Source organism: Malus domestica, chromosome 10 (genome assembly GCF_042453785.1).
Source record: "Malus domestica chromosome 10, GDT2T_hap1".
In the NCBI taxonomy this organism is placed as follows: domain Eukaryota; kingdom Viridiplantae; phylum Streptophyta; class Magnoliopsida; order Rosales; family Rosaceae; genus Malus; species Malus domestica.
This window is the reverse complement of record NC_091670.1, coordinates 8,071,773-8,083,822: the sequence shown is the minus strand read 5'-3', so window position 1 is coordinate 8,083,822 and position 12,050 is coordinate 8,071,773. Positions and strand designations below refer to the sequence as shown.

Here is a 12,050-nt window from a genome sequence, read left to right as displayed (position 1 = left end):
TCGCACCCTTCTTATGGATTCACCGTAGGGTTGCACCCCCTAAAGGACCAACCATGCTTTCCAATGCGAGAGGGTAAACTAATTCCCCGACACCCATATGGGTCTGCTCTCTAAAGTTGGATGATAAACTTTACACTTTGAATATCCAGACGTGGATGAGCCATGATGCCCTAGTATAACTAAATGCACAATGGCTTGCGCCAAGATTCCTAGAAGTAGCCACGGTGGTCATTTTCAAGGCTTAGCTAACTGAAGGATTTTGGGTCTCTTGGCCTAATCGGCGGAGAACCGAGCTTTAAAGAGGCACATTACGCAGTACGCCCTACGGATGGCTACCCTGGAAACCTAAAGCTGATATCGAGTGCACTAAGCTAACCTACGATTTTCAGAAGATTACCTACCACTTGTCATTCGAGCAGTATAGTCGCGCTAGACTTATACAACTGCACATTCTTGTGAAATGTTAAACAAGCTAGCGTGCATATATGAAGCCTTATCCACTGCCGACATGCTACGTAGTTGATATGCTTCACCACTACCAAGCGCGGAACAACCTACACCAACTCCTAAAGTGTTTGGTACTTGCTACGCAACCTACAAAATTGGAGAAAGCTAAGGTTAACAACCTAGTGGTTACTCGAACTTGTCTGCTTCTGTAAGTAAAGCATTTGGCTGCCAACCCTATGGCTAACAACTTTGCAAAGTTCTACATCAACACTTATGGTTACTCAAGCCTATCTGCTTATAGAAAAGCAGCACGCCCGCCACTGGCCTATAAAGTCTAAAAGTTAGGGCATGAATAAAAGAAGCGAAGATGGAGAAAAACGAATTAAGCAAGTTTATTAAATTTTCTAACAAAATTGATAAAGACCGAAGAAGTTCAAGCAAAAGCAACAAAGAAAACAAAGAAAATCCTAAAGGCTACCTAGAAGACTACTTTTCAGTAGCTTGAACATCCCACGACTACTCGGTCGCCACACCTTCAGCAGCCGCGACGCCTTCAGTAACAGCACCATCAGGCATTTCGCTCCCAGCTGCCCCAACTTGGGCACCAACCTCTCTGACTACTTCACCAATAGAAGACTCAAAAGTAAATGCGAGCAAGTCTTCCGGAGAAATAGAGAATGTCTCAAAGTCTTTACTAGAAAACTTAAAGTCGGACGGCCGCCCAAAAATATGATCTACATAACCCAACTTGTAAAAGTCGGCTTGATTCTGAGTAAGCGAAGCCTCAAACCCAGCCTTCTCACCTTTTAACTGCTTATTCTCCTTGAGCAGATAAGCATGAACCCGCTGCAGCTCCTCCACTACTTTCTTCAGATTGTCGTTGATCTTTAAGGCACGTTGGATTTCTAACACTTGAGGCTCAAGCCTATCAACAACCTTCTTGAAGTGGATCACTTGGTTGTAAACAGTGATCAATTCTTCATCCTTTACATAAGCAGCGGAGCGGAATACAAAAATGGCACGCTCAAGATCTTGAATCTGAGGTATGTAACACTCGATCTCATTCTTTGCACTTTCATACTTTACTTGGATTGCGTCAAGCCTAGTCTTCAAATCCACGATCTTTTGGCGAACGGTCTTAAGCTGCAGAGAAGTGAGGGTAGAGATATTAGACCATTTCAAAGCAGCAAGCTCATATTCCAATTTCTTGACTTTTTAAGCCGATAAGTAAGCTTCGGCTACCACAGTTCTTGCCACCTCCTTAACAGTCTTGGTTTCCTCTTGATCAAGAAACATAGACTCGACTGCTAGACTTGCCGTTTTCTGCATCATGGTCAGCAAAGCAGTCATTCTGCACCCGGTCGTATGCTTCGCAAATGAACTTGGGCCAACAACCCCTTTGATGCCATCAACAAACTTGGCACATAAATCTATGTCCTCAAGCAGATCTAGTTTCAAAAATGCAAAAATCTCAGCAACTTCCCTAGAAACAAACTTGGTGAATATCTCACGACTGCCTGCACGAGCAATCTGATTCTTTTCAGCAGATGAGTCAGTCTCGGCAGCAAAAGGAACGGGTTTTGGTACACTTTAGCAAACAGGAGCACCTTATCACTCATCATAGCAGTAAGCCTCTCCAAAGGTGAACCAGACTTAGCCCCAGACGAACGCTTTGGCACACATTTCTACACCGAAGGCACGAAGGAACTTCTACACTGGGCAATCCTATCAATAATCGAACTAGTAGCCTTCAGAATGACAGGCGCCACCGGCACAAATCTAGCAGCCTCATCTTTCTCGCTTTTGGAGGAAGTCAAGTCAATCATAAACTTGGGAGCAGCCAGTGAACCCATGCGAGCAGTGGAATAAGTCTTTGGCTTCTTCTCAGCAAGCGTCTCTTAAATAGCTGGTGAACCTTCTCGAGCAGCAGAGGAAATCTTTAGCTTCTTCTCAGCAGGCGTTTTTTAAGCAGAAGAGGAATACCTTTTTTTCTCACCTTCATTTGTAACAAGCTCTACCACAGTGATAGAACGAGCCAACGTCTCAGCCTTGATTCGTTTTATCTCTTCTCTTGGGGGTAGCACATTTTTTTTTCCTACAAAGAGGACTAAGCAGCCAACGTCATTCACGATACTCGGAAGGGATACCTAGAGCAACATACACTTTCTTCATGTCCGTATAAGTCTTAGGAGTTGAACTAAACTTCGAATCTACAAAAGCAACGGGAGACAATCAGAAAATTAAAGAGCAACTTAGCACAAATACAAAGCAGTCGGAAAATTAAGCAGCTCGCTTACCGAATATGAAAATCGTTGGAACACGCAACTCGGAGGAAGAATCTAACTCACATCTTCCACTTATCTCCAAAGTCTTCTTAGCCCAGTCATGATCTCCCTTGCTCGAGTTATCAAAAAGCCTATGGCGAGATTGCAGCTGCCCAACTCCCTTAACGTGACCTAGGTCAAATCTAAGTCAAAGAATTGACTTAAATTGTGGAATCCCACCATCACATGGACCACATTTGGAGAACATTGAGCGATGACACATCTCATAGAGCAAAACACTACTTGGAAAAAGCACGGCATAGGAAAGGTAAACCCTAACACAAAGTAGTAGGGGTGGAACTTGATGGCTCTCCGAGCCCCGTCATATGGTTCACGACTGCTGCCATCATTAACCTGCTTCACACGCACTCACGACGGAATGGCATGCCAATAAGCTTCGAGGAAATCTCTAAACAAGTCATTGGAACTAATCTTGAAGTGAGCAGCCTTGAAGTAGCCAACCTTGCTCAAAGACCCACCTTGACGGTACAACGACAATACACCATCATCATTCTTGTGGTTTGAAGAAGACATACTCAAAGGAATTCTACAAAGATGCAAGGAAGATTCATTAAGACGGATGTTTAAAAAACTGAGGAGAAGGCTTAGCACAAGCAGGCCACACGGCCCAAACAAAAAAAAAATGCTTAACATGCCTCTCAGCCTCTCTCTATTTTCTCCTTCAGGCACGGGCCCAAGCCCAGCCTTTTCAAAAACAAAAATTGAAGTTGAAGGCCCAAACAATAAGAAACCAACATCTTCGCCAGCCCCCACGGCCTAGCCTGTTTTCCCTCGCCCACAAGCCTCACGGCTCGACTCCAACTTGGCCCACACCAAGTCCAAACCACCAGGCCACCCACGGCAGCCCTAGAGTCGGGACTTCACCAAGATTTTTTCAAGTCACCTCGACCCCTGTCGAACCAATTTCAAGCCCCGAGGCTCCCAAGAAAATTGAGAAGACAAGAAAAATTATTTTTTTCTTACCTTGGAGCGGCGTGAAGATGAAGCAAGCAACAAAAGACGATCATTTGCATGGGCAAGATGTAGAAGATTACTAGAGAAAGTGGAACAAATATCCTCCAAGCTTTCTCTCTCTTGTAGGGTAGAATAAATTGCTCTCCAAAGTTGATTTAATAATCCACTTAAGGTGGACTTTAATAGGCTTTGAGAAAAATTTATTTCTCTTTCCTAGAAAGATCTAATTTCTTATTAAAGAAGGAATCTACATCAAAATAGGAAGCAGTCCTAAGTTTCCTAAAAGCAAGAAAATCTCTCTACACCTATTGCCCTTTTTTGCGAGCATCCCAACATGTGTGGGGACATTTGTGGAGCCAAAAATAATCACATTGTGACACGTAGATCTTTGGATGAAAATGACAAGAATACCCTTGAGGCAAATCGAGATTCCTACACGCGAGCAGCAAACAATCATCCCTTAACCAAGTTAAAAATGTCCAAAATATGTAACAATTCAAAACCTATTTCATCCATCCTCATCAAATCCTTTCTACAAGGTAATTCCAAAATCTTTCCCTTTTTATTATACTAATTAGCTAATCAATTAGGCAATTGTTCCATTAATTGGCTAATTAATTAGTTAATTATTCAATTATGCCCAATTAAACACAAATCAAGAACCTAGTCCACAAAGAGAGACAAGTGGCCGATCCTTTCTCACCCAAGAAGGTCAGCCACACCTTTTTATTATACTAATTAGCTAATCAATTAGGCAATTGTTCCATTAATTGGCTAATTAATTAGTTAATTATTCAATTATGCCCAATTAAACACAAATCAAGAACCTAGTCCACAAAGAGAGACAAGTGGCCGATCCTTTCTCACCCAAGAAGGTCAGCCACACCTTTATAAAAGCCTCTCATTCTCTCCAAAACCCAATTTCAATTCTCTTGCTAAATTCTCAAAATTCTCCAAATAATTTTCCCTCAAAATTCTAACTTTGCATCAGAAGTTCTTCGACCAAAGCCCCCCCCATTCATCGTGGGCGTGTGAGGCTCTTGGCCTTGACCTAAGGTGTTATTTGTTTTGTAGGTGCAATTTTGACTAAGATTAAGGAGGAAGAAATTTGCATCCACAGATTCCGTATCGTGTAAGGCAAGGTTGCACAAAGGTAAAGCTGCTCCATAAATAAAGATCTAGGAATTGAGCTTATGTGGTCTTTGTATGAACCTTGTTTACACTAGTGGATTGGACTCAGTGGAGAGTTCCCGGTTTTTTAAACCCATAGGTGGATTTTTCAAGCCAAAAACTTTCTTATGTTCAATACTTTGCAAAGTTACCTTTATGTCCAAATAATCATTGTTAGAGATAAACTTTGTAAGGTGTGCTAGTATTGACACTTCGTTAACTAAGTAAACTTAACTCAAGAACAAAGGCTAAAACAATAACAGGAGATCATTTGTCTTGCTTTAGCAATATCAATTTACTTGGTTTATATGCTTGTGGATATCTAACAACCTGTACTCAGTTGACTAGTTCATCTGACTAGTCAGTATAGTTGCTTCTAAGTTTTTATTATAGTGTATTCCACCTGGTACCAATTACACAACTTTCAATGGAATTCCTGATTACATGAATGGTTTAAGCATTGACGGCCTAACTTTATGGATACCAAATCTCATAAATGAATACCAATTTAACTAGCTATCTTCGGATCTTAACTTTATGGATAATCATTGTCCCTTCCACTCGATTCGAACAGGGTAATATTGTTCCTAAAGTTAGCATGATGACAAGTGGAGTCAATTGTTCCATGTAATAGTTTGAGTCCACCAGGTGGAGGCTCATTTTCTCTGCCTAAGACTGAGCCCTCTGGTGACAAAGATTTCTCCGAACCTGTTTTCAAATACGTAAACCAGATTCTTATGTCAAAGAACATAGAGAAAAATCCTTGCATGTTCTATGATCTGTTGGGTCTTCGTGTGACTGAGAAATCATTCCAATGAGTTGGTCAACAGTACCCATTTTCATCTCTCCTCCTGACAATTTCTGGCTTCACCATTGTGCACGATCCCATTCTAGCAGAGCATTATGCAATGATGTATGTGGCTCCCTTTTATGTGCATTTTGAATAGACGAGTGAAGTAAACTGTCTGCACCTAAAAATTTCTCTAATTTAAGAGGTGAGCAAAAATATAATTGGACCCAAATACAATGGTTCGGAACATGCTCTCATCATACAGGTAGTATTTTATCATGGTGTCGAATCTCAAATTTCTCTCGCGATATATTTTTCAAAAGATTCAATTTGTGCACCTAATCTGTTTCTTAAGCGGGCGAGTGGCCCACACCAAAAAAATTTAGCAAAGTGAGCAAAATTGCACAAAAAATCTAGAATGTTTGAAGTTGTCGTTTTTTTAAACTTGGGTACCGTAACGATGTCGTTCTATATTGCACGAAAATGATTGACGCACGACAGAAAATCAAACTCACCACGCCTCTCTCTCCTCTCTCTCCTCTCTCTCTCTCTCTCTCTCTCTCTGCGCTGTTTGTTCTTTCAGAAAACGGAAACTCTTCAAACTTGAAACTTGAAAGTACGCGAATCGATCGGAGTCTATGCGGATTCTTCAATTTCTGTGAGTTATTCTCCTTCACACTCTCTACGCTTCGAGCTTCCGAGCTTTCGAGCTTCAATCTCGGAGATCCTCATTCGAAATTTCCTGCTCGGAAACCTAATTTCAGTGAAGCTCCAGCGCCGGAAAATCGAAATTTTTATCATTCAATTAGTATTTCAATACACATTTTTTGCTTTTTCTTCTGAAGGCGGATTAGTTCTATGTTTTGACTGAGATTGAGCTGTTTAATCTCTGTAAAATTGCTTCTGTTCAGCTCATGCTTGTTTGAATTACCGTTTCTTCTTTCTGCTTTGCCCTTTTAACACTTGGATATGTTGCACGTTTAGTTAGTGTGATTAGTTAGGCTAATCTTGATCAATAATTGAGGTTAATTTGATAGAGAGATTAGTAGTTGAATTAAGATTTTGATTTAATCAATTTGAACAACATTTGAATTTGGCTTGCGGTGGTATAATGTGATAGAGAGATAAGCAGGTGAATTGAACATGAGAATGAGGTTTCAAAACCTTTTTTTCTCGTCGAAATCTGAATATTTTGTCTGAGATTGAGCTGTGTACACTTCGGAGTTGGGCACGTTTAGCTCGCACTTGTTTAGATATTAGCCGGTGATTTAGTTTGCAAGAGAAAGAGAGTGAGTGCTTGCTTTTTGGTTTGTTAATGTAACTGAGAGATTAGTATTTGCTTTTAGGATTTCGATTTAATCAATTTGAACAAAAATAACCAAAAAAAAAATTGTCTTGCTACTGTTTTGGCAGTGGAAAAGATGAATCACAGTTAGGTTGTAACAGCATATATTTCTTCACAAACTATGATATTTTGAGCTTGTGAATGATTGTTTACACGAGTTGAGGACCGCAACAGAGTGCTTGAAAGTGTAAAGGATTTGCTTTTTTTAGGAATATTAAACCTGTTGATGAATACGTACTTGTTCACTTTTGAGACCATAAGTTACTGAATAGTTTAAAACTGCAACAAACAAATATTAAGCAGTTCTAAAGTTTGAAATAGTGACATTCTTTTTTATATATTTATTTTGAAGAATCGTAGTTTTCCATCACCATAGAATAAGCATTTAGTGCAAAGCTTCCACTTTTTTGGATACTTGCTTATACCTAGTGATTTCATAATGCTATAGTTTCAGAAAGATATTTGTTTGTTGTTGTTACTCCCACACACACCCCCGCCCCTTCAATGTGTGGGTCATTTTAATGATGGTTGCCCTTATATGTGTAATGACATTGTACGTTGAAGTTATGACTGGATCTCACTTCTTTATCACTAACTGTAATTATGTGTAATGATATTTAAATTTAAGCATGCACACATGTTATTCTTTCAAACTATTATATATATACTTATATATGCATAATTGCATATTCACGTGTTCTTGCATATGTATAAGCCTCCTGCAACTAACACATATTTTTTTCCCTTTGGAGTGTTTCAGGTAGGATTCAATATGTTCTAACTGCAACACATTTCCCACTTATTGTGTACCTGTAACTTTAGCTCTATTAAGCATGGGGATGTATTCATGCTATTCGGTCAGCAGATAGCAGGAGAGGAGGAAAGGGTAAGTTTTGAAGTATTCTAATTTTCTTATTGTGTGCCCTGGAAAATAGTCTCTTTCTTTGTTTGCTTAAAATTTGTATTTTACACTTCCTAAGGTATTAATGCAAATTAGAACTCATTCTCAATGTGTAGTTCACACTTTTTTGTTATGACTAACCCATATTCTTGTTAATTGTATTTGTATTCAATAAAGGTGTTTTATGTTTCAAACTTTCTATAAACAGTGCGTTCAGTCCACCTGGGTCAATTTCTGTTTAAACGATGTATTTTGTACCAGACTTCAACACTTTGCATTTTGATGATTAAAATCTAAGAATCTCTTATGACAATGGCAGTGCTCTTTTGGGTTTGGCTCAAGTGGTTTGGGATGGGATGTAAAAAGTACCAACTAATAATAAAGAAGATAAAAATGATAGAAAAAGTATATGTATCATGGGGGTGGGATATTATCAAATATATCTTACCCTCTCTACTGTTCCATATAGACCAGATTTTCATGTTTGTACTGACTTCATGATCACTTGGTGATATCAGCAGTTACAACCTTCCTAAGCATCTGATGGACAACCTTCCTAAGCATCTGATGGACATTGTACCCTCTTCAGTATCTTGTCTTCATTGTGAAGTAAGCTGCAGAAGCAATGTCCATGTCATTTTGAAGTGTTCGAAAATAAATAATGATGTTGAACATTTGCGGAAATGAGATATAAGATACATTTTTTTCAGAAAGATTTTAGGAACAACCTTAAGGTTATAAAAAGAAGTATTCTTATCATTTATAGTGTGCAATGTGTGATGTAAAAGCCTTTAGGCCGCAGAAGCAATGTCCATTTCATTAGAACTGTTCATGCTACTTGAGATATTTGTAGTTCATATTTGATATAGCATGATTCTATGGTCAGGGCTCAGGTGGGGATGCTATTAATAGTTGTAATTTTCTCTATGCATCTGATTGACGTTGCACCCCTTGCTTTCTTGTTTTCTTCGTAAAGTAAGCTACACAAGCAATGTCAATACCATTACAACACTCCATGGTTTTTGAAATACCTTTTAGTACATGATTTGATTTGTGTAGGTTATTAGCATCATTCTGTGGTCAGGGACCGAGCTGGTGATACTATTAGCAGTTGTAATTTACAGTGAGCATATGATGGACTTGCACCCTTTTCATTTTCTTGTCTTCTTCGTGATGTATGCAGTATGCTACAGAAGAATTTCCAATATCATTAGCCCAACTTTCATGCTATTAGAGCTGTTTTTCTTTTTTTGAGTAGAATTTGAAATATTTCTTAGTACATGACTTGATGGATATGATAACATTTCAGTAATATGGCTATTTTTTTGTAGCGTAACTTTTGACTGATTTGGCGAGATGATTAGGTGTAAATGTGCTTCTTGAAAAACTAGTGTGTTTTGGGTTGTATTTGCTATTTAGAGTCTCTGCTACTTTGTGATGCGTTCACATTTCACACTCAGAACAAACCTTTCTCTGATAGCTAGAGGATTGAGCTGTTTCTGTGATTTATGGGCATTGTTTCGTCAGATTGATGCTTTTTACCAAGGCATGTAGTTTCTCTGCGGAATTGGATTTAATTTCGGATGTCATTTTAATCCACAAAATCTGAAAAGACTTCAAACTTCTTTCCATCTCTAAATATAAATAATTGTTTCAAGAGACTTTCTTCGATCCATTACTTTGTTATTGTTTTAAGTCTTTAACGTGAAATAGAGTTTTTCTGTTCAGTTTTGAGTTCTCATTTTAATAGGGAAGATCTGTGTCTCACTGACTGCAGATGTTAACAAACGTTTAGTGGTTAACATTTTCAGCACTTGCTGCTAATATTTCGAAAATGGATGATGGTCGGCAACATGAAAATGGGAGACACAAGATGGACTATTACAGAGGGGGGGTGGCATCGCCGGTAAGAAGAAAGCATGTTTTACTATGTGCTGTTAATATGTTTGTTTTCTTATGCAATTATAGATCCATTTGAATGGGGTAGAATTGAAATGTGCAGTGGAATATGATGGCCCAACAGCAAGCGAAGGAACCAAATGCCTTAGTCATGAACAAGAAGATCATGTCCATTATTGCTGACAGGGATGCTGCTATTCGAGAACGAAATGCAGCACTTGCTGAAAAGAATGAAGCCTTGGCTGCAAGAGATGAGGCACTCCGACAGCGAGATGAGGCACTTACTCAGCGTGATAGTGCCCTGATGGAACGGGACAACGCCTATGCAGCCCTTCATTCGCGGGATAATGCTGTCAACTTCCCGTTGGGTGGTGGAGCTCAACGTGGAGCTAAACGCGTGCAGCGCCCCTCAAACCATTCAGTTACCCTGGCTGATGTTCATTACAGCACAAAAGATGTGCATATAACTGAGGCCTACCCTATTTCAGTTATATCTCCTGAAGCTGTCAAGTCACGTCAGACAAAGCGAGCAAAGGAGAACAAGGCATCCAGGGCAAAGCAGTCACGGAAAAAGGTAGGCGAAGATTTGAATAGGCAGGCTTCCTCGGATGGGATTAAGTATAAATCAGAGTGGGATACTCATGATTTGGGTTTGAATCTTGTCTCGTTCGATGAGTCTACAATGCCAGTGCCAGTTTGTTCATGCACTGGAATTCCGCGGCAGTGCTACAAATGGGGGAATGGCGGGTGGCAGTCATCTTGTTGCACCACCCATATGTCTATGTATCCACTACCTCAGATGCCAAATAAGCGCCATGCACGGATGGGTGGGCGGAAGATGAGCGGAAGTGTTTTTACTAGATTGCTTAGTCGGCTGGCAGCAGATGGTCATGATTTGTCAATACCGCTGGATTTGAAAGAATACTGGGCCAGACATGGGACAAATCGCTACATAACGATCAAGTAGGTCAGAAGCAATAATTTGGATGTTTCCTTTCTAGGTACCTCTCTCTTTTTCTTCCTACTCTCCCTCTCGTGTCTCTGAATTTAACGGATATCTTCATTGGCATGTGGCTGTATTCAATGAAATCAATGGGAGAAATTTTCGATAATTGAGTACTTCCATCTTCCTTCGGTTAACAGACTGTTGTATTCAGTCACAGAATTTCAATTGCCCCTTCTTACGAAGGACATTAGTAGTAGGGGTAGGTTCGGTTTCATTCGGTTCGTATTTTTTTTCGATTTCGTTTGTTTGGTTTGGTTTCAGTACGGTTTTAGTTTTTATTTTTTTATTTTTTTTATTCTTATAAAACTTGATCTTTTTTTAATATGAAATTTAGATAAGAGGCTTGCCTTGATAGACTAATAATAAGAAAATAGGGAAAGGGGAAAGTGGGAAGGTAGTTATATATATACAAGATCATATATATCATTCATATTCTATCAACAACCTCAATTTCAAAGAAAAATGATCACCGTACCCATTCAAAAAGCAAACAAATAAATAAGCTCTTCCAAATTCTAAAGCCTTCCAAAAATTTTCTCTATAATCAATGAAATATCCTCTCTAATTGGACCAAGTATGCTCATTGAAAAAGCCCTAAGTTAGTTCCAAACTTGGCCACAAAGTTTCACAAAAGAAACATCATGGCCATACATTCATATGTAAAAGGATTCGGTTCGATTCGGTTCGGTTTCTGAACCTTGAAAACCGAAACTGAACCAATAAGATTTAGTTCGGTTCGATTTTTTCTTTCAGTTCAGTTTATTTTTTCTTTCGATTTTTCTGTTTCGATTCAGTGTTTAATCCGGTTTTTTTTATTTTTTTAACCCACCCCTAATTTGTAATGCATTGGACATCTGCATATTCCCTTCTGTCTCCATTTGCATACTGATGCAAGCCATTTGAGCCAAGAAGCGGCTCAAACTCCACCATGTTTCAACAGTATTTTTTTTTCAAATCGAAGGCTTCATTTGGACGACGGAATTCGAAAGAAATGATTTGGATTTCCAAGTTTGCTGCGAAAACTAGAAAACGTTTGATTAAATTAATTACCACCACCAAAACACTCATCTAAAACTCAAGAACAAAGCTCAAACAAGTTTAGGGGCGTTAGAGCTGCTATGGAGTCAAAACGAGGACACCAAAATTTTAGGGTTCTGGCTGATAAGTGGCAAATTGAGGTGTTTTCCAGCCAA

General features: G+C 39.2%; 1 protein-coding gene across 9 annotated transcripts; it reads left to right on the top strand.

Annotated features, from left to right (window-relative positions):
- The first annotated feature begins 6,176 nt into the window (after positions 1–6,176).
- Positions 6,177–10,963, top strand: LOC103429538 (protein BASIC PENTACYSTEINE4). 9 transcript variants are annotated; one of them, XM_070805863.1, is made up of 5 exons: positions 6,188–6,364; positions 7,804–7,937; positions 9,012–9,075; positions 9,748–9,858; positions 9,955–10,963. In XM_070805863.1, the coding sequence occupies exons 4-5, from the start codon at positions 9,787–9,789 to the stop codon at positions 10,816–10,818; spliced, it is 936 nt and encodes a 311-aa protein (XP_070661964.1). In that variant the 5' UTR covers positions 6,188–6,364; positions 7,804–7,937; positions 9,012–9,075; positions 9,748–9,786; the 3' UTR covers positions 10,819–10,963. The 9 variants fall into 9 exon arrangements, with proteins under 9 accessions (XP_008365901.1, XP_028965371.1, XP_070661964.1 ...); XM_070805860.1 differs by lacking the exon at positions 9,012–9,075 and adding an exon at positions 8,471–8,561; XM_008367679.4 differs by lacking the exon at positions 9,012–9,075 and having other exon boundaries at positions 6,177–6,364; positions 7,812–7,937.
- Positions 10,964–12,050: the final 1,087 nt, after the last annotated feature.

What these genes read in the sequence shown, in the direction of transcription:
- LOC103429538 (XM_070805860.1), top strand. Translation starts at nt 8,496, where the DNA reads ATGGACAACCTTCCTAAGCATCTGATGGACATTGTACCCTCTTCAGTA. An exon ending in TATCTTGTCTTCATTGTGAA is followed by an intron (nt 8,562 to 9,747) that starts GTAAGCTGCAGA and finishes ACAAACGTTTAG; the next exon opens with TGGTTAACATTTTCAGCACT. An exon ending in GAGGGGGGGTGGCATCGCCG is followed by an intron (nt 9,859 to 9,954) that starts GTAAGAAGAAAG and finishes TGAAATGTGCAG; the next exon opens with TGGAATATGATGGCCCAACA.